General features: G+C 39.7%; 1 protein-coding gene across 1 annotated transcript in view; it reads left to right on the forward strand.

Annotated features, from left to right (window-relative positions):
* tbl2 (transducin beta like 2) overlaps positions 1-3722 on the forward strand; it is a 9014-nt gene extending 5292 nt beyond the window's left edge. Inside the window, exons 5-7 of the mRNA XM_053331202.1 lie at positions 792-918; positions 1761-1913; positions 3106-3722. Of these exons, the coding sequence (XP_053187177.1) occupies positions 792-918; positions 1761-1913; positions 3106-3565 (740 nt within the window). The 3' untranslated portion in view covers positions 3566-3722. The remainder of the gene's footprint in view (positions 1-791; positions 919-1760; positions 1914-3105) is intronic.
* Positions 3723-23630: the final 19908 nt, after the last annotated feature.

Raw genomic sequence — 23630 nt, forward strand, 5'->3', positions numbered from 1 at the left:
CATGACCCCCTTATTATCCTTCCTTCCTTCCTTCCTTCCTTCCTTCCTTCCTTCCTTCCTTCCTCAACATCGGCATCGCAGAGACAGGTGACCCCTTCATGACCCCCTTATTATCCTTCCTTCCTTCCTTCCTTCCTTCCATTTGTCCTTCCTTCCTCCCTTCCTTCCTCCCTTCCATTTGTCCATCCTTACATCCTTCCATCCTTCATCTTTTTTTCCTTCCTTCCTTCCTTCCTTCCTTCCTTCCACCCTTCCTTCCTTCCATCTGTTGTTTCTTTGTTTCTTGTCTTCCCTTCCTTCCTTCCTTCCTTCCTTCATCTTTCCTTCCTTCCTTCGTTCCCTCATTCATCTTTCCTTTTATCCTTCTATTTGTCCATTCTTCTTTCCTTCCATTAATCCATCCTTCCACCCTTCCTTCCTTCCTTCCTTCCTTCATTCTCTCTCTCTCCTTCCTTCCTTCATTCCTTCCTTTCTTCCTTCCATCCATGCATCCATCCATCCATCATCCTTCCTTCCTTCCTTCCTTCCTTCCATCTCTTCTGCTGTAGAGCTACAGCTATTGATAGACAAAATCTGCAACTATTTTAAGAATCAAATAATTGGTTTTAGTCATATTTACAAACTTCTTTTCTTTGTCATATGTTTTGGACTATAGTTCACATGAAACAAGCTAATTGAAGTAAGTAAGTAATTGTGGCTCTAATTGATTAACGTGTGGTGATGATGATGATGATGATGATGATGATGATGATGATGATGATTAATGAACTCTTTCTGTTTCTTCTCTTCAGGAAAGTTCATCATGAGCGCCTCCACCGACACCAGCATCCACATCTGGGACCTGAAAGGAGAGGTACTGGCCTCTATCAACACTAACCAGATTACCAATTCATACGCTGCCGTCTCTCCGTGTGGCAGGTCAGTCCCAGCCCCCCCCCACCCCACTCACAACTCACATCCCTCCACCAGGGGGCGCTCACATCTCACAGTACTCAATAAAAAGCTGATTTAATGTAGATGTTTATTTTCTATGACACAATGTTTTAGAGAAAGATCCTTTTTAAAGCAGCGAGCTTCAAACTCATTTTCATTCAAGAGCCACACACAGTCAGATGTGATGTCATGTGGGCCGGATCATTAAAAAGATAGAAGGAAGGAAGGAAGGGAGGGAGGGAGGGAGGGAGGAGAAGGAAGGAAGGGAGGGAGGGAGGAGAAGGAAGAGGAGACAGGAAGGAAATATGGAAGAAAGGGAGCAAGGAAAAGAAGACTGGAAGGGAGGAGGAGAAGGAAGGAAGAGAAGACAGGAAGGAAATATGGAAGGAAGGAAGGAAAGAAAGAGAGAAAGAAAGGCAGGAAGGAAAAGAAGACAGGAAGGAAGGAGGGAAAGGAGACAGGAAGGAAAGATGGAGGAGAGGAATGAAGGGAAAGATAGAAGGAAGGAAAAGAAGATGAGAAGGAAAGAAGGAAAGAAAAGAAGACAGGAAGGAAGGGAAAGTGGGCCAGGTTGGACTCCTCGGCAGGCCGGTTCTGGCCCACAGGCCTCATGTTTGACCCCCTTGCTTTAAAGTGATTCCTTTTTTAGGAATTGGAAATCTTCCTCTCTTCAAGTCTTATCTAGTAAATGAATTTAGATCTCAGAGAGGAATCATCAGCTTTAACATCTTGTGTGTAAATGAATCAGTATCATTTATTAAAACTATGCAAACAATATAAAAGTGCTGATTTGAGATCTGCTGGTTTGTGTTTTCCTCTGTGCTCAGGTTCGTAGCGTCCTGCGGCTTCACTCCTGACGTGAAGGTTTGGGAGGTTTGCTTTGGGAAGAGCGGAGAGTTCAAAGAAGTGGCGCGAGCTTTCGACCTGAAGGGCCACTCTGCTGGAGTTCACGCGTTTGCCTTTTCCAACGATTCTCACAGGTAAATAATTAGTGGTAATTAGTGTCCATGTGGTTCAGTTTAAATTTAAAGGGTTAAAATGTGAAAATAAACGTATGAATAACTTGCACACATTCTTTTATTTTGTGGACCCAACATCAAATTTCTGCTTTTAATCCATTTAGAGAGAATATATTAGAGGATTATGGTAAAAATGTCTAAGTGGTGTAACCATAAAAACTTTGTACCAAATAATTGAACGTTGCTTAAAAACAGTAAATAGTCAATAAAACACCATATCAACTAGTTTGGCATGATCTTACATCCTTCCTTCCTTCCTACCTTCCTTCCTTCCTTCCTTCCTTCCTTCCTTCCTTCCTACCTAACACCATATCAACTAGTTTGGCATGATCTTACATTATAACTTTTATATTAAATAAAGCTAATGGAATACTATTGTTCTACATATTACATTTCATCTGGGTAACCATGGAGACCCGGAAACATTTACAGTCATTATTAGTATAAGTCCACTTAACCCTCCTGTTGTCCTCGAGTCAAGGAAGGAAGGGAGGAAGGAAGGGAGGAAGGAAGGAAGGAAGGAAGGAAGGAAGGAAGGAGGGAAAGACAGACGGAAGGTAGGAAGGAAGGAAGGAAATGAAAGAAAGAAGGAATGAGGGAAGGGAAGAAGGACAGAAGGAAGGAGTGAAGGAATGGAGGAAAGAAAGAAGGAATGTGGGAAGGAAGGAAAGGAGGGATCAGTATTAGTATAAATACACTTAAATACACTGTAGGTGGATAAAATATTTAATATCTATCATTCTTTTGTGGTTACACCATTTGACATTTTCAGGAGCATTCAGTCTTGGTGCAAATGTCATTTCAAATGATATAAAACCAACAAAAATACTAAATGTACATTTTAACAAACCTGATGCTGCTTTTAAAACTATTTATTATAAGATATTTTTGAATTGCTCATCTTGCCAACTCTTATTTATTACTGACCCATATGCACCTTCTAACACTTGTATCTACAGTACCTGCTCTCAGTTCCTAGCAAAGAAATAGCACTTTTCTTTGTGTATGGAAGATAGAAGAAAGATATGAAAGATATAATATGTTAATTTGTGAGTTAATGGCAAGAAAGATGAATATTTTTTGGTAGATTCTCAGCCTCTGTCTGGTTTTGTAGCATGGTAATAATTTCCTCTTCCTGTTCTTCCTCTACTAGGATGGTCACGGTGTCCAAAGACGGCACGTGGAAGCTGTGGAATACAGACGTGGAGTACAAAAAGCAGCAGGACCCCTACCTCCTGAAGACCGTCCCCTGTGCCTCATCCGAAGGCAGCCGGACGGCCTTATCTCCAGACGGCCGCGTGGTTGCCATTAGCGACGGCTGCAACGTGGCTCTGTACAACGCTGCTAGCGGCAAGCTGGAGGAGGAGCTAAACGGCGTCCACAGCGAGGAGATCACCGACCTCAGATTTGACGTTAGCGGACGATATTTGGCGTGTAGCGGCGACAAGGCCATCCGAGTGTTTCACAACGCTCCGGGCTACCGAGCGGCCATCAGGGACATGCAGGACATGCTGAAGAAGGCTCAGAATGAGGGCATGAAGGAGAGACTGCAGCAACAGATCAAAGATGCTCAGAGCGCCTTGGAAACCGTGCTGGCCGCTCACGTCGAATGAGCTAGCCCCAAAATCGAGGAGGCGCGCTGTGATGATGTCACGTTCTGACTGATTATCTGTTTTTTCAATGTCTGCTGTCCCTCTGCTCCGAAATGACCTGGTCAGGGAATCATGCATGCAGTTTTAATAAAGAATATCTTTTTATTGAAAGATTAAAGGGTTTGAGCTCACATCTTTTTTTTTTTTTTTTTTTTTCTTTTTCGGTTTTAATGTCCTTTTTTATGTTTAGTGTGTTTGCTGTAGTTGTTACATTTGCCTCATGTGGCTTCAGTTTAAAGCAGGGGTGTCAAACTCATTTTTGTTCAAGGGCCACATACAGCCAAATTTGATCTCATGTGGGCCGGACCAATAAAAAGATGGAAAGAAGGGAAAAGTGATAGGAAGGAAGGAAAGAAAGGAGGGAAGGAAAGACAAAAGGAAGGATGAAAGGAAGAAAGGAAAAGAAGACAAGAAAGGAAGGAAGGAAGGATGGAGGGAAGGAAACAAGACAAGGAAGGAAGAAAGGAAAAGAAAATTAAGGAAAGATGGAAGGAAGTAAGGATGGAGGGAAGAAAACAAAGAAGGGAAGAAGTAAGAAAGGGAGGAAGGAAAGAAGGACAGATGACAGGAGGGTAGGAAGGAAAAGAAGACAGGAAGGAAAGTGGGCCGGATTGGATGCCTTGGCGGGCCGGTTCTGGCCCACGGGCCGCATGTTTGACACCCCTGGTTTAAAGGCAGCATCCACTCAAAACGTGTTCACTTCATTTTGGATATTTGGGGCTCAGGCTTCATTGTGCAGAATGAAGCCTGATATATTAATCTCCTGAAGGCTTAAAAGATAGATTTACAACTTTATAAAGGAAAAGAGGAAGGGAGGAAGGTATGGGGGGGAGGAAAGAAAGAGAGAAGGAGGGATGGAGGAAGGGAGGAAAGGGAATGAAGGAACAAAAGGGGGTGGAGGAAGGGAGGGAGGAAGAAAGGGGGATGGAGGGAGGAAGGACAGAAGGAAGGAAGGAAAGAAAGGAGGAAGGACAGATGGAAGGAAGAAGGGGATGGAGGAAGGAAAGAGAAGGCGGGAGGAAGGAAGGAAGAAAGGGGGATAGAGGAAGGACAAGGGAGGACAGAAGGGGGGACGAAGGGAGGGAAGGAAAGGACAGAAGGAAGGAAGAAAGGGGGATGGAGGAAGGACAGAAGGAAGGAAGAAAGAGGGATGGAGGAAGGAAAGAGAAGGAAGGATGGAAGGGAGGAAAGAAGGAACAGTCAAAACAGATGGGGTCAATTTGACCCAGGAGGATGACTCAAAGGTTAAAGCAGGTATCTCTCATCCTCTCTAACTGGCTTCATTATCAAGCAGATAAAACTTGTTGTTGGGTTGATAACAGGTTAATTATTAGAATCAGGTGTGTTAGAGAGAGGAGAGACACCTAACACATGCAGGGCAGTAGCTCTCCATGAGCAGGGTTGGAGACCACTGATCTACACTATGCACCCATTTCTACCTCTGAGGCACAAACTACTGTAATGCACGAGTCCCCAGTTGTCATGGCAACAGGTGGCAACAAGAAAAGGGAAGCACACCATGATAAACCTTTTAAAAATATATATATTTAAGAAAATTAAGCTAACTGATTATAGTATGAAGCCTGGCTGTGTTCCAGGTTAGCGAACGAGCATCTGCACAAGATGAAGAGTCATAATTTCCTCACTTCCTTCCATTCTTCCTTCCCTCCTTCCTTCATCCCTCCTTCCTTACTCCTTTCCTTCATTCCTTCATTACTTCCTTCCTCCCTCCCTCCTTATTCCTTTCCTTCCTTCCTCCCTTCCTTCCTTCTTTCCTTCCTTCTTTCCTTCCTCCCTCCCTCTTTACTCCTTTCCTTCCTTCCTTCCTTCCTTCTTTCCTTCCTTCTTTCCTTCCTCCCTTCCCTTCCTCCCTCCCTCCTTACTCCTTTCCTTCCTTCCTTCCTCCTTTCCTTCCTCCCTCCTTACTCCTTTCCTTCCTTCCTTCCTTCCTTGACCTGAGGACAACAGGAGGGTTAAAGTCTCTTTTAGATCCATGCAGGAATAGATTTAAAAAACAGTGAAATCTGCCTTTATTGCATTTTCACAAATCTGAAACTGTGTTTTGGACTTTGGCCTCACTGAAGTCTGAATGAGGTTTATGAGTTAGAGTACAAGCAGTAAAAGACTCAGGTTTATAACAGTAGCTTTCAGTGTTTGCTGTTGCACTGGTTTAGCTCAGTGGTTACTTCTCTCAATATTTCTTCCTGAATACTGACCTCCAACCCGTTTGCGGGTTCGAACCACGGGCGCTGACCAGTGTTTTGTGTGTTAAATATAATAATAATAAACTTTATTCAATAGCTTTTCTCAACAAAGTTAAAAAGTGCTAAAAAAAAAAAAGTACAGGAGAAATAAAAAGTAAGCAATGAACAGCACAGAGATAAGACAGAGGCACTGAAGTAAGATGTATACCTCTGATTCCTGTTTGTCTCATCATGACATGATGACGTTAAACTAAGCAAAATGGGTTATTGTATACAGGACTAGCTATATCAAGAATGCTATTTTTTATATTCCACTAACATGAGTTAGAGAACAAGCAGTTATGGACTCAGATTTATATCAGCAGTTTGCAGCTCAAGTCTTTGCACTGGTTTAGCTCAGTGGTTACTTCTATCAACATTTCTTCCTGTAAGAATACTGATCTCCATCCCGTTCACGGGTTCGAACCACGGGCGCTGACCAGTGTTTTGTGTGTTAAATATAATAATAATAAACTTTATCTATATAGGACTTTTCTTAACAAAGTTACACAGTAGAAGAAATAAAACCAAACAAGGCGGACAAAAGTAAGCAATGAGATAACACAGAGATAAGACAGAGGCACTGAAGTAAGATGTATGCCTCTGATTCCTGTTTGTCTCATCATGACATGATGACGTTAAACTAAGCTAAATGGATTATTGTATACAGGACTAGCTATATCAAGAATGCTAATTTTTATATTCCACTATCATGATATCATATATTAGAGAAGTGTGTAAAATTGGCTGCGGCAGAACTGAGGTGAAGACAAATTAGAGTCAACATATGATGGATGAAAGACGGTCAAATGTCCATGAATGAGTATTATGAGAACAAGCAGTTATGGACTCAGATTTATATCAGCAGTTTTCTGCTTGAGTCTTTGCACTGGTTTAGCTCAGTGGTTACTTCTATCAACATTTCTTCCTGTAAGAATAGCTACTGATCTCCAACCTGTTCACGGGTTCGAACCACGGGCGCTGACCAGTGTTTTGTGTGTTAAATATAATAATAATAAACTTTATTTCTCAACAAAGTTACAAAGTGCTTTACAGAAGAAATAAAACCAAACAAGGCGGACAAAAGTAAGAACAGCACAGAGATAAGACAGAGGCACTGAAGTAAGATGTATGCCTCTGATTCCTGTTTGTCTCATCATGACATGATGACGTTAAACTAAGCAAAATGGATTATTGTATACAGGACTAGCTATATCAAGAATGGTACTTTTTATATTCCACTAACATGAGTTAGAGTACAAGCAGTAATGGACTCAGCGTTTATAACAGCAGTTATCAATGTTTGCTGTTGCACTGGTTTAGCTCAGTGGTTACTTCTATCAACATTTTATTCCTGTAGGAATACTGATCTCCATCCCGTTCACGGGTTCGAACCACGGGCGCTGACCAGTGTTTGGTTTTTCTGAACATATTTTCTTGGCTTTTTCAAACATAAACAGCCACACAATAATACATTCATGCCTTCAGATCATCTCACCTTGATTATTGTAAATCGTTAAACTTTGGTATGACAGTCATGTTTATTCTGTTTATACCCATTATACCCATTGTTATTGATTTTAAAATACTGATGATTGTTTACAAGGCCTTGAATGTCATGAGCCTTCTCTGTTATTGCCCCAAAACTGGAATTCTCTTCCTCACCCATCTGATTCTACCCACTATCGAGACTTTCAAGAATCACCTAAAAATTACTTCTACTCCGAGCTTTTAACTGTGCCTAACAAAAACAAGTAAATAAATATATAAAACCAGCTCAGGTGTTTCAGCTGAGATCTCAATAGGTTTCTGCTGTTTATGCTCTATGGGCCTGATTTACTAAGATCCCAAATAGTGGGTACTCAATTGCGTACACGGTGCAAAAGATTTCGTGTTTTGTTTGCGTGTGTTGTGTAGGTGATCTACTGAGAATAGGGTTTTGCGTGTCTGAATGGAAAGTTTGGACGAGCATAAAGCTGCAAGCGCAAAATGAAATGTGATCAGGTTCTAGTGGAAGAGGTTATATTCATTATGGAAAACGTACAAAAAATAAACAGTGCGTACTATCTTGCACGTTTGAATGATGCAAACCCCAGTGCGCTGCGTCAGTAGATCAGCTTGCACATTTTTTGCAAGTGATGTCAAGTTTGTACACGTTTTTACACACGCAAACCTTTAGTAAATCAGGCCCTATATGACCATGTACTTTATTATTGATGTTATTGTCGTAATTGTTATCCTCATTCTGATTTTATTCTTATGGTTTTTCATGAGTGAAGCACTTTGAATCAACTATGTTGAGTTTAAAGTGCTATATAAATGAAGTTGCTCAGGAAATTTCATCCTCACATGGACATGACGACAAATTATGTAAAATTTAGATGTGTTTAAATTGTGTTTATTGCTGACAGATGTTAATTTTATCCATAAAAAATATATAATATCCTTTCATATCAGATAATGGAGGAAATAACACATCATGTAAAGAGAACCTTTCTATAAGAGTTCAGACAGACTTGAAAGATTATATTAAATTATTATTTATTTATATATATATTTACATAGTTACACATTTACACATTTTCTATCTACATATATGTACACATCTATCTCCATATTTACACATTTTTCTATCTACATATATGTACACATGTTTCTATCTACATATTTTCATATCTTCATACATATTTTGTACATCTGTCTATGTAAGTCCGATTCTAGCTGTCTCACTTGGACTCTTCTTCGGTGTTCTTCTTCCACCTTTTTGGTTTCCGAAGCCCGAGAAAGTGACGAGCTTTCTTCCAGGGAGAAATCCTGTCTTCTTGGATCTTTTCCTCAGAAAGTTCAGCCACTACCAGGAACTCCTCCACCTCATTGTGAAGAGCCTTCTTCTCCACGAATTTGGACTCCACCTGTGGCTTCTTCCTTTTCCAACTTTGCGGTTTCCTCAGTCCCACAAAGTGGCGGATCCGTTTCCAAGCGGACATTCTTACTTGAGTGTTGTTGAGTGTCTGAGAAGGTGTCAGACACTCACAATCCTCCACTTGTGTCCACAGATCACTAACAGGGACCTCTTCCTGTAAGACCGTTGGATCTTCTGTCTTCGTTTGACTGAGGGTTTCCTTCTCAACCCTCAGTGTCTGCATCAGATGATGACAGGACCGGAGAATGGAACAAGCCATATCATTCATCTTCAGCTGGTCTGTGGTGCAGTCTTGGTCGATGACATGATCTGAGGCCAGCAAAATGTCACCAGCCACATCATGGATCTTTTGAAGTCCTACATTGAGTAGTGTCCTACTCTCACTGTCTAAATCAATGGCACACCACTGGCTGGACCTATGATCTGAGGTGCTAATGATTGAGTTAGCCATGTCTTTGATCAATAGCAGGTCTTCTTGGAGATATGACGCTGTCCAAATGGAACCTGCCACATCAAAAATGATCTCCAGTCTCCGATGGAGTGATGTGTTGCTGACATCTTCTACCTGGGGCTGAGAGTCCAGTACCTCCACCTCTCCCTGAAGATCCTCAACCATCTCAGCAAGGCCTTTCTGCAGGTTGGCTATATCCTGCTCATCCATCAGTGTCTGGATCAGATGGTGTAACATCTGCAAAATGGAACTAGCCCTATCATTGATTGTGTCCAGTTCCTCATTAAGGCATAGCTGATCGAGCCCATCCAATGAAGATAGTAAAATATCATCTACCGTGCTATTTATCTTCATCAGCTCTTGATGGAGATGGGTTTTTATCTCATCCTCGAGAAGATCGCTCTCGCACCATCTGCTGGCTATGTTGTACGAGGACTTAAAAATGGAACCTGCTGTTTCTTTCAACTCCAGTTCTCTGTTGATGAGTGTGGTCCTCTTTTTTGGCAGATGAAGGTCACATGGGCTGTTTGCTTGGAATGAGGCCAGCCAAATGGATCCAACCATGTCAAACAGATGCTCAAGTTCCCGATGGAGTAACATTTGGCCATCATCCTCCACCTGGGACTGGGAGTTCAGGTCCTCCACCTCTATCTGTTGTTCACCCTCCGTGATAGAGACGTCTTCCTCCAGGGCAGCCAACTCTTCTGTAGTGTTATGAGGGAGAGTTTCCTGCTCCCCCTTCAATTTCTCCATCAGACACTGTGAGGTGAGTAAGATTGAACTGGCGATGGTGTTTATATTTTCCAGCTCTTCTTCGCACCATTCACTGTTTGCCAGCTGTGACACCTGAACAATGTTACTAGCCATATCGTACATGCTCATCATTTTTTGATAGACAAACGAGTTAGTTTCATCATCCAGGTCCAGGTCACTTTCCCTCCAGTCAGCAGCTGCAAAATATGAGGCTTCAAAGATAGAACTAGCCGTATCACCAATGGCCTGCAGTTCTTCTTCTGGTGTGCTCTCTTCTTTATCCGGATACAGGTCATAGTCAGTATCACAAGAGGACACCCAAATGTTACCAGCCATGTCAAAGATTTTTTGGAGTTCAAGATGGAGTAAAGTGTTCCTGTCATTCTCCACCAGAGAGTTCACTTCCTCTTCATCTGCCTCCTCTGTCACGGGGACGTCTGGCAGCAGGAGTGATGTGTCTTCTGCCATCTGCTGAGGAAGGGCTTCCTGCTCATCCCCAAATTTCTCAATGAGATGGCCGGCAGTCTGTAAAATGGAACTGGCGATATCACTGATATTCTCCAGTTCTTCCTTGTCAAAGATTTGGCTGTCCACTTTGTATGAGACCAGCCAAATGTCACCAGCCATCTCGTTCATCCTCATGAGTTCCTGATGGAGGAATGTGTTTCTGTCGTCCAAACGAAATGAAGCCCTAAAGATGGAACTGGCTGTATCACTGATGAACTCTAGTCGTTCATTGAGTGGTCTGCTCCTCTCATTCTCCAGATCACGTTCAGACGTTTGGCTGTCTGTGCGGTATGACGCCACCCAAATGGAACCAGCCATGTCAAAAATCTTCTGGAGATCATGATGGAGTGGAGAGTTCCTGTCATTGTCCACCTGAGAATTCAGTTCCTCCTCCTCTGTCATTGGGACATCTGGCAGTTTCTGAAGATAAGATAAGATAAGATAAGATATCTCTTTATTAGTCCCACAATGAGGAAATGTACAGTATTGCAGCAGCAAACAATAAATAATAAGTCCAAAAGCAACAAAAATAATAGTAGTAAAACTATGATTAAATAATTGTAACATCGTGTACAAGAATAATATTGGTGTTGAGTGACAATATACATGAGTGTGATATTGTTATCGCACAGATTTGAAGTGAGAAATATTAATACATATATATTACACATTTGAACAAAAAAAAATCAGTAGTTTACCTGCAACATTGACATAAGCTGAACTTCTTCATCTTCAATCACAGGGACATCTGGCAGCAGGAGCGCTATGTCCTCTGCCGTGTCTTGACAGAAGGTTTCTTGTTCATTCCCCAGTTTCTCTATTAGTTGGTATGAGGTCCGTAAAATGTAACGGGCAATCTCATTCGTCGTCTCCAGTTTTTTCGCTTCACACATTTGGCTGTTCACGTCAAACTGCATCATATCACTGGCCAGGTCACTGATTTTCATCAGTTCTTCCTGGAGCATAGTGCTGATCTCATCCTCCAGGTCACTTTCATAGCACTGGATTGTGGCAAAGGTTGTGGCTGTAGATATGGAATAAGCCATATCACTTATGGTTAGCGGTTCTTCATTGAGTGCTGTCCCCTCCAGATGCACATCACATTCAGACCTTTGGCTGTCTGTGAGGCAATAGGACACCCAAATGGAACCAGCCAAATCAAAGATTTTCTGCAGTTCTTGGTGCAGTGTGTTCTCCATCTCGTCCATTTTCTTTAGTTGGTTGTTCTAACGTTCTAAAGTAATAATGGAATATGAAGTAGTGTAGACTGTGCGTTTGCTGCGTTCTACAAATGTAACTTTACTAACTCGCTCAAGTGCTCGCTGTAGGCTACTGCTGTATTGGTCAAACTGACTTGACTTGCATTCTCTGCTGATGTCATAAGGTTGAATGACATCATAAAGACAAGAATTCATAGAATGACATCATAAGCACAAGAATTCATGAAATGACATCATAAGCACAAGAATTCATGGGTTAACATCATAAGGACAAGAATTCATGGATGACATCATAAGCACAAGAATTCATGGAATGACATCATAATATCTCTTTCATCTTTCATGTTGCATACATTCTAAAAAATGTCTTTTCATCAAGTATGGATGGACTTTATCATATCAATCTGCAATTTTGAGTTGTAAAACGTAATGACCTAATATTGGCTCCCCATCACATACAGTGCTATAAATATGGTCATGTACCTGTTGACTAGTTTCAGCATGTAGCTTCTCTCCTCTCCTTTTGGTGCACTTTTCCTGTTTGAACAAAATCTCTAATACAGATATTTACAGAGTAAACTGCAGCTGATTTTGTCTCTGTGCCCATCCACACACATATTTTAGTTAGTAGTCTATTATTATGAAATATATATTATTATTGTTATAGCTATATTGTATGTTCTTTATGTATGTTTATCTTTTTAAAATATTTTAGAACATTTTAACATCTTTATTTTTCATTTAATAAACATCTTTATTTAAAAAAAAAACGTTAAATATTTTTTATTTAAACTGTTCTCTTATTGTATTAGATCTATCTATCTATCTATCTATCTATCTATCTATCTATCTATCTATCTATCTATGTATCTATCTATGTCAAATGTACTCAAAGTATTAAAAATAATATAATGAATCAAAATTACGCATAAGTACAGTATAAGACACACCTGCAGCCCACTGATTGGGTCCATGTGGTCACATAAACAAAGTTATAATGTAAGATCGTGCCAAACTAGTTCATATGGTGTTTTTATGGTTACACCACTTAGACATGTTTGGCATAATCCTCTAATATATTCACTCAACTTTCACTTTTTATACTCCACTAACATGAGTTAGAGTACAAGCAGTTATGGACTCGGGTTTATTAAAGCAGTTTTCAGCTTGAGTCTTCGCACTGGTTTAGCTCAGTGGTTACGTCTATCAACATTTCTTCCTGTAGGAATACTGATCTCCAACCCGTTCATGGGTTCAAACCGCGGGCGCTCACCAGTCTTTTGTGTGTTAGATGTAATAATAATAATGAATAAGTAGGACTTTTCTCAACAAAGTTACAAAGTGCTTTACAGAAGAAATAAAACCAAACAAGGCGGACAAAAGTAAGCAATGAACAGCACAGAGATAAGACAGAGGCACTGAAGTAAGATGTATGCCTCTGATTCCTGTTTGTCTCAACATGCCATGATGACGTTAAACTAAGCAAAATGGATTATTGTATACAGGACTATCTATATCAAGAATGCTGATTTTTTATATTCCACTATCATGATATCATATATTAGAGAAGTGTGTAAAATTGGCTGCAGCAGAACTGAGGTGAAGACAAATTAGAGTCAACATATGATGGATGAAAGACGGTCAAATGTCATAGCAATTAGTTGAGCTGCATGAATGTGTGTTTGAATGAGTATTATGAGTTAGAGAACAAGAAGTAATGGACTCAGGTTTATATCAGCAGTTTTCAGCCTGAGTCTTTGCGCTGGTTTAGCTCAGTGGTTACTTCTATCAACATTTCTTCCTGTAAGAATACTGATCTCCATCCCGTTCACGGGTTCGAACCACGGGCGCTGACCAGTGTTTTATGTGTTAAATATAATAATAATAAACTTTATTTACATAGCTTTTCTCAACAAAGTTACAAAGTGCTTTACAGGAGAAATAAAAAGTAAGCAATTAACAGCACAGAGATAAGACAGAGGCACTGAAGTAAGATGTATACCTCTGATTCCTGTTTGTCTCATCATGACATGATGACGTTAAACTAAGCAAAATGGATTATTGTATACAGGACTAGCTATATCAAGAATGCTACTTTTTATATTCCACTAACATGAGTTAGAGTACAAGTAGTTATGGACTCAGATTTATATCAGCAGTTATCAATGTTTGCTGTTGCACTGGTTTAGCTCAGTGGTTACTTCTATCAACATTTCTTCCTGTAAGAATAGCTACTGATCTCCATCCTGTTCACGGGTTCGAACCACGGGCGCTGTCCAGTGTTTTGTGTGTTAGATGTAATAATAATAATAATAAACTTTATCTATATAGGACTTTTCTTAACAAAGTTACAAAGTACTTTACAGAAGAAATAAAACCAAACAAGGCGGACAAAAGTAAGCAATGAACAGCACAGAGATAAGACAGAGGCACTGAAGTAAGATGTATGCCTCTGATTCCTGTTTGTCTCAACATGACATGATGACGTTAAACTAAGCAAAATGGATTATTGTATACAGGACTAGCTATATCAAGAATGCTATTTTTTATATTCCACTAACATGAGTTAGAGAACAAGAAGTAATGGACTCAGATTTATATGAGCAGTTTTCAGCTTGAGTCTTTGCACTGGTTTAGCTCAGTGGTTACTTCTATCAACATTTCTTCCTGTAGGAATACTGATCTCCAACCCGTTCACGGGTTTGAACCACGGGCGCTGACGAGTGTTTTGTGTGTTAAATATAATAATAAAAAACTTTATTTCTTAACAAAGTTAAAAAGGCAGACAAAAGTAAGCAATGAACAGCACAGAGATAAGACAGAGGCACTGAAGTAAGATGTATGCCTCTGATTCCTGTTTGTCTCATCATGACATGATGACGTTAAACTAAGCAAAATGGATTATTGCATACAGGACTAGCTATATCAAGAATGGTATTTTTTATATTCCACTATCATGATATCATATATTAGAGAAGTGTGTAAAATTGGCTGCAGCAGAACTGAGGTGAAGACAAATTAGAGTCAACATATGATGGATGAAATATGGTCAAATGTCATAGCAATTAGTTGAGCTGCATGAATGTGTGTTTGAATGAGTATTATGAGTTAAAGAACAAGCAGTTATGGACTCAGATTTATATCAGCAGTTTTCAGGTTGAGTCTTTGCACTGGTTTAGCTCAGTGGTTACTTCTATCAACCTTTCTTCCTGTAAGAATACTGATCTCCATCCCGTTCACGGGTTCGAACCACGGGCGCTGACCAGTGTTTTGTGTGTTAGATGTAATGATAATAAGTATGACTTTTCTCAACAAAGTTACAAAGTGCTTTACAGAAGAAATAAAACCAGACAAGGCGGATGAAAGTAAGAACAGCTCAGAGATAAGACAGAGGCACAGAAGTAAGATGTATACCTGACATGATGATGTTAAACTAAGCTAAATGGATTATTGTATACAGGACTAGCTATATCAAGAATGGTACTTCTTATATTCCACTAACATGAGTTAGAGAATAAGCAGTTATGGACTCGGGTTTATAACAGCGGTTATCAATGTTTGCTGTTACACTGGTTTAGCTCAGTGGTTACTTCTATCAACATTTCTTCCTGTAAGAATACTGATCTCCAACCTGTTCACGGGTTCGAACCACGGGCGCTGACCAGTGTTTTGTGTGTTAAATATAATGATAATAAACTTTATCAATATAGGACTTTTTTTAACAAAGTTAAAAAGTGCTTTACAGAAGAAATAAAACCAAACAAGGCGGACAAAAGTAAGCAATGAACAGCACAGAGATAAGACAGAGGCACTGAAGTAAGATGTATGCCTCTGATTCCTGTTTGTCTCATCATGACATGATGACGTTAAACTAAGCTAAATGGATTATTGTATACAGGACTAGCTATATCAAGAATGGTATTTTTTATATTCCACTATCATGATATCATATATTAGAGAAGTGTGTAAAATTGGCTGCAGCAGAACTGAGGTGAAGACAAATTAGAGTCAACATATGATGGATGAAAGACGGTCAAATGTCATAGAAATTAGTTGAGCTGCATGAATGTGTGTTTGAATGAGTATTGTGAGTTAGAGAACAAGAAGTAATGGACTCAGGTTTATATCAGCAGTTTTCAGCCTGAGTCTTTGCACTGGTTTAGCCCAGTGGTTACTTCTATCAACATTTCTTCCTGTAAGAATACTGATCTCCAACCCGTTCACGGGTTTGAACCACGGGCGCTGACCAGTGTTTTTTGTGTTAAATATAATAATAAAAAACTTTATTTCTTAACAAAGTTAAAAAGTGCTTTACAGAAGAAATAAAACCAAACAAGGCGGACAAAAGTAAGCAATGAACAGCACAGAGATAAGACAGAGGCTCTGAAGTAAGATGTATGCCTCTGATTCCTGTTTGTCTCATCATGACATGATGATGTTAAACTAAGCAAAATGGATTATTGTATACAGGACTAGCTATATCAAGAATGGTACTTTTTATATTCCACTAACATGATATCATATATTAGAGAAGTGTGTAAAATTGGCTGCAGCAGAACTGAGGTGAAGACAAATTAGAGTCAACATATGATGGATGAAAGACGGTCAAATGTCATAGAAATTAGTTGAGCTGCATGAATGTGTGTTTGAATGAGTATTATGAGTTAGAGAACAAGCAGTAATGGACTCAGGGTTTATATCAGCAGTTTTCAGCCTGAGTCTTTGCACTGGTTTAGCTCAGTGGTTACTTCTATCAACATTTCTTCCTGTAAGAATACTGATCTCCATCCTGTTCACGGGTTCGAACCACGGGCGCTGACCAGTGTTTTGTGTGTTAAATATAATAACAATAAACTTTATTTCTCAACAAAGTTACAAAGTGCTTTACAGAAGAAATAAAACCAAACAAGGCGGACAAAAGTAAGCAATGAACAGCACAGAGATAAGACAGAGGCACTGAAGTAAGATGTATGCCTCTGATTCCTGTTTGTCTCATCATGACATGATGACGTTAAACTAAGCAAAATGGATTATTGTATACAGGACTAGCTATATCAAGAATGCTATTTTTTATATTCCACTAACATGAGTTAGAGTACAAGCAGTTATGGACTCAGATTTATATCAGCAGTTTTCAGCCTGAGTCTTCGCACTGGTTTAGCTCAGTGGTTACTTCTATCAACATTTCTTCCTGTAAGAATACTGATCTCCAACCCGTTCACGGGTTCGAACCACGGGCGCTGACCAGTGTTTGGTTTTTCTGAACATATTTTCTTGGCTTTTTCAAACATAAACAGCCACACAATAATACATTCATGCCTTCAGATCATCTCACCTTGATTATTGTAACTCGTTAAACTTTGGTATTACAGTCATGTTTATTCTGTTTATACCCATTATACCCATTGTTATTGATTTTAAAATACTGATGATTGTTTACAAGGCCTTGAATGTTATGAGCCTTATTGCCCCAAAACTGGAATTCTCTTCCTCACCCATCTGATTCTACCCACTATCGAGTCTTTCAAGAATCACCTAAAAATTACTTCTACTCCGAGCTTTTAACTGTGCCTAACAAAAACAAGTAAATAAATAACACCAGCTCAGGCGTATCAGCTGAGATCTCAATAGGTTTCTGCTGTTTATGCTCTATGGACCTGATTTACTAAGATCCCAAATAGTGGGTACTCAATTGCGTACACAGTGCAAAAGATTTCGTGTTTTGTTTGCGTGTGTTGTGTAGGTGATCTACTGAGAATAGGGTTTTTGCGTGTCTGAATGGAGAGTTTGGACGAGCATAAAGCTGCAAGCGCAAAATGAAATGTGATCAGGTTCTAGTGGAAGAGGTTATATTCATTATGGAAAACGTACAAAAAACAACAGCGCATACTATCTTGCACATTTGAAAGATGCAAACCCCAGTGCGCTGCGTCAGTAGAACAGCTTGCACATTTTTTGCAAGTGATGTCAAGTTTGTACATGTTTTTACACACGCAAACCTTTAGTAAATCAGGCCCTATACGACCATGTACTTTATTATTGATGTTATTGTCGTAATTGTTATCCTCATTCTGATTTTATTCTTATGGTTTTTCATGTGTGAAGCACTTTGAATCAACTATGTTGAGTTTAAAGTGCTATATAAATAAAGTTGCTCAGGAAATTTCATCCTCACATGGAAATGACAAATTATTTAGATGTGTTTAAATTGTGTTTATTGCTGACAGATGTTAATTTTATCCATAAAAACTATATAATATCCTTTCATATCAGTTAATGAAGGAAATAACACATCATGTAAAAAAAAACTTTCTATAAGAGTTCAGACAGACTTGAAAGATTATATTAAATTATTATTTATTTATATATATATATATATTTACATAGTTACACATTTTCTATCTACATATATGTACACATCTATCTACATATTTACACATTTTTCTATCTACATATATGTACACATGTTTCTATCTACATATTTTCATATCTTCATACATATTTTGTACATCTGTCTATGTCTAAGTCCGGTTCTAGCTGTCTCACTTGGACTCTTCTTCGGTGTTCTTCTTCCACCTTTTTGGTTTCCGAAGCCCCAGAAAGTGACGAGCTTTCTTCCAGGGAGAAATCCTGTCTTCTTGGATCTTTTCCTCAGAAAGTTCAGCCACTACCAGGAACTCCTCCACCTCATTGTGAAGAGCCTTCTTCTCCACGAATTTGGACTCCACCTGTGGCTTCTTCCTTTTCCAACTTTGCGGTTTCCTCAGTCCCACAAAGTGGCGGATCCGTTTCCAAGCGGACATTCTTACTTGAGTGTTGTTGAGTGTCTGAGAAGGTGTCAGACATTCACAATCCTCCACTTGTGTCCACAGATCACTAACAGGGACCTCTTCCTGTAGGACCGTTGGATCTTCTGTCTTCTTTTGACTGACAGTTTCCTTCTCAACCCTCAGTGTTTGCATCAGATGATGACAGGACTGGAGAATGGAACAAGCCATATCATTCATCTTCAGCTGGTCTGTGGTGCAGTCTTGGTCGATGACATGATCTGAGGCCAGCAAAATGTCACCAGCCACATCATGGATCTTTTGAAGTCCTACATTGAGTAGTGTCCTACTCTCACTGTCTAAATCAATGTCACACCACTGGCTGGACCTATGATCTGAGGTGCTAATGATTGAGTTAGCCATGTCTTTGATCAGTAGCAGGTCTTCTTGGAGATATGATGCTGTCCAAATGGAACCTGCCACATCAAAAATGATCTCCAGTCTCTGATGGAGTGATGTGTTGCTGACATCTTCTACCTGGGGCTGAGAGTCCAGTACCTCCACCTCTCCCTGAAGATCCTCAACCATCTCAGCAAGGCCTTTCTGCAGGTTGGCTATATCCTGCTCATCCATCAGTGTCTGGATCAGATGGTGTAACATCTGCAAAATGGAACTAGCCCTATCATTGATTGTGTCCAGTTCTTCATTAAGACATAGCTGATCGAGCCCATCCAATGAAGATAGTAAAATATCATCTACCATGCTATTTATCTTCATCAGCTCTTGATGGAGATGGGCTTTTATCTCATTCTCGAGAAGATCGCTCTCGCACCATCTGCTGGCTATGTTGTACGAGGCCTTAAAAATGGAACCTGCTGTTTCTTTCAACTCCAGTTCTCTGTTGACGGGTGTGGTCCTCTTTTTTCGCAGATGAAGGTCACATGGGCTGTCTGCTTGGAATGAGGCCAGCCAAATGGATCCAACCATGTCAAACAGATGCTCAAGTTCCCAATGGAGTAACATTTGGCCATCATCCTCCACCTGGGACTGGGAGTTCAGGTCCTCCACCTCTATCTGTTGTTCACCCTCCGTGATAGAGACGTCTTCCTCCAGGGCAGCCACCTCTTCTGTAGTGTTATGAGGGAGAGTTTCCTGCTCCCCCTTCAATTTCTCCATCAGACACTGTGAGGTGAGTAAGATTGAACTGGCGATGGTGTTTATATTTTCCAGCTCTTCTTCGCACCATTCACTGTTTGCCAGCTGTGACACCTGAACAATGTTACTAGCCATATCGTACATGCTCATCATTTTTTGATAGACAAACGAGTTAGTTTCATCATCCAGGTCCAGGTCACTTTCCCTCCAGTCAGCAGCTGCAAAATATGAGGCTTCAAAGATAGAACTAGCCGTATCACCAATGGCCTGCAGTTCTTCTTCTGGTGTGCTCTCTTCTTTATCCGGATACAGGTCATAGTCAGTATCACAAGAGGACACCCAAATGTTACCAGCCATGTCAAAGATTTTTTGGAGTTCAAGATGGAGTAAAGTGTTCCTGTCATTCTCCACCAGAGAGTTCACTTCCTCTTCATCTGCCTCCTCTGTCACGGGGACGTCTGGCAGCAGGAGTGATGTGTCTTCTTCCATCTGCTGAGGAAGGGCTTCCTGCTCATCCCCAAATTTCTCAATGAGATGGCCGGCAGTCTGTAAAATGGAACTGGCGATATCACTGATATTCTCCAGTTCTTCCTTGTCAAAGATTTGGCTGTCCACTTTGTATGAGACCAGCCAAATGTCACCAGCCATCTCGTTCATCCTCATGAGTTCCTGATGGAGGAATGTGTTTCTGTCGTCCAAACGAAATGAAGCCCTAAAGATGGAACTGGCTACATCACTGATGAACTCTAGTCGTTCATTGAGTGGTCTGCTCCTCTCATTCTCCAGATCACGTTCAGACGTTTGGCTGTCTGTGCGGTATGACGCCACCCAAATGGAACCAGCCATGTCAAAAATCTTCTGGAGATCATGATGGAGTGGAGAGTTCCTGTCATTGTCCACCTGAGAATTCAGTTCCTCCTCCTCTGTCATTAGGACATCTGGCAGTTTCTGAAGATAAGATAAGATATTAGTAGATATTATTAGTCCCACAATGAGGAAATTTACAGTATTGCAGCAGCAAACAATAAATAATAAGTCCAAAAGCAACACAAATAATAGTAGTAAAACTATGATTAAATAATTGTAACATCGTGTACAAGAATAATATTGGTGTTGAGTGACAATATACATGAGTGTGATATTGTTATCGCACAGATTTGAAGTGAGAAATATTAATACATATATATTGCACATTTGAACAAAAAAAAATCAGTAGTTTACCTGCAACATTGACATAAGCTGAACTTCTTCATCTTCAATCACAGGGACATCTGGCAGCAGGAGCGCTATGTCCTCTGCCGTGTCTTGACGGAAGGTTTCTTGTTCATTCCCCAGTTTCTCTATTAGTTGGTATGAGGTCCGTAAAATGTAACGGGCAATCTCATTCGTCGTCTCCAGTTTTTTCGCTTCACACATTTGGCTGTTCACGTCAAACTGCATCATATCACTGGCCAGGTCACTGATTTTCATCAGTTCTTCCTGGAGCATAGTGCTGATCTCATCCTCCAGGTCACTTTCATAGCACTGGATTGTGGCAAAGGTTGTGGCTGTAGATATGGAATAAGCCATATCACTTATAGTTAGCGGTTCTTCATTGAGTGCTGTCCCCTCCAGATGCACATCACATTCAGACCTTTGGCTGTCTGTGAGGCAATAGGACACCCAAATGGAACCAGCCAAATCAAAAATTTTCTGCAGTTCTTGGTGCAGTGTGTTCTCCATCTCGTCCATTTTCTTTAGTTGGTAGTTCTGACGTTCTAAAGTGATAATGGAATATGAAGTAGTGTAGACTGTGCGTTTGCTGCGTTCTACAAATGTAACTTTACTAACTCGCTCAAGTGCTCGCTGTACTGCTGTATTGGTCAAACTGACTTGACTTGCATTCTCTGCTGATGTCATAAGGTTGAATGACATCATAAAGACAATAATTCATAGAATGACATCATAAGCACAAGAATTCATGAAATGACATCATAAGCACAAGAATTCATGGAATGACATCATAATATCTCTTTCATCTTTCATGTTGCATACATTCTAAAAAATGTCTTTTCATCAAGTATGGATGGACTTTATCATATCAATCTGCAATTTTGAGTTGTAAAACGTAATGACCTAATATTGGCTCCCCATCACATACAGTGCTATAAATATGGTCATGTACCTGTTGACTAGTTTCAGCATGTAGCTTCTCTCCTCTCCTTTTGATGCACTTTTCCTGTTTGAACAAAATGTCTAATACAGATATTTACAGATTAATCTGCAGCTGATTTTGTCTCTGTGCCCATCCACACATATATTTTAGTTAGTAGTCTATTATTATGAATTATATATTATTATTGTTGTAGCTATATTGTATGTTCTTTATGTATGTTTATCTTTTTAAAATATTTTAGAACATTTTAACATCTTTATTTTTCATTTAATAAACATCTTTATTTAAAAAAAACGTTAAATAGTTTTTATTTAAACTGTTCTCTTATTGTATTAGATCTATCTATCTATCTATCTATCTATCTATCTATCTATCTATCTATGTCAAATGTACTCAAAGTATTCAAAATAAAATAATGAATCAAAATTACGCCTAAGTACAGTATAAGACACACGTGCAGCCCACTGATTGGGTCCATGTGGTCACATAACAAAGTTATGATGTAAGATCGTGCCAAACTAGTTGATATGGTGTTTTTATGGTTACACCACTTAGATATGTTTGGCATAATCCTCTAATATATTCACTCAACTTTCACTTTTTATATTCCACTAACATGAGTTAGAGTACAAGCAGTTATGGACTCAGGGTTTATAACAGCAGTTATCAATGTTGCTGTTGCACTGGTTTAGCTCAGTGGTTACTTCTATCAACATTTCTTCCTGTAAGAATACTGATTTCCATCCCGTTCGTGGGATCGAACCACGGGCGCTGACCAGTGTTTTTTGTGTTAAATATAACAATAATAAACTTTATTTCTCAACAAAGTTACAAAGTGCTTTACAGAAGAAATAAAACCAAACAAGCCAGACGAAAGTAAGAACAGCACAGAGATAAAGACAGAGGCACTTAAGTAAGATGTATACCTCTGATTCCTGTTTGTCTCATCATGACATGATGACATTAAACTAAGCAAAATGGATTATTGTATACAGGACTAGCTATATCAAGAATGGTACTTTTTATATTCCACTAACATGAGTTAGAGAACAAGCAGTTATGGACTCAGGTTTATAACAGCAGTTTTCAGCTCAAGTCTTTGCACTGGTTTAGCTCAGTGGTTACTTCTATCAACATTTCTTCCTGTAAGAATACTGATCTCCATCCCGTTCACGGGTTTGAACCACGGGCGCTGACCAGTGTTTTGTGTGTTAGATGTAATAATAATAATGAATAAGTAGGACTTTTCTCAACAAAGTTACAAAGTGCTTTACAGAAGAAATAAAACCAAACAAGGCGGACAAAAGTAAGAACAGCACAGAGATAAGACAGAGGCACTCAAGTAAGATGTATGCCTCTGATTCCTGTTTGTCTCATCATGACATGATGATGTTAAACTAAGCAAAATGGATTATTGTATACAGGACTAGCTATATCAAGAATGTTATTTTTTATATTCCACTGTCATGATATCATATATTAGAGAAGTGTGTAAAATTGGCTGCGGCAGAACTGAGGTGAAGACAAATTAGAGTCAACATATGATGGATGAAATATGGTCAAATGTCCATGAATGAGTATTATGAGAACAAGCAGTTATGGACTCAGATTTATTTCAGCAGTTTTCAGCTTGAGTCTTTGCACTGGTTTAGCTCAGTGGTTACTTCTATCAACATTTCTTCCTGTAAGAATAGCTACTGATCTCCAACCCGTTCACGGGTTCGAACCACGGGCGCTGACCAGTGTTTTGTGTGTTAGATGTAATAATAATAATGAATAAGTATGACTTTTCTCAACAAAGTTACAAAGTGCTTTACAGGAGAAATAAAACCAAACAAGGCGGACAAAAGTA

This window comes from Scomber japonicus, chromosome 13, assembly GCF_027409825.1.
Source record: "Scomber japonicus isolate fScoJap1 chromosome 13, fScoJap1.pri, whole genome shotgun sequence".
NCBI lineage: Eukaryota > Metazoa > Chordata > Actinopteri > Scombriformes > Scombridae > Scomber > Scomber japonicus.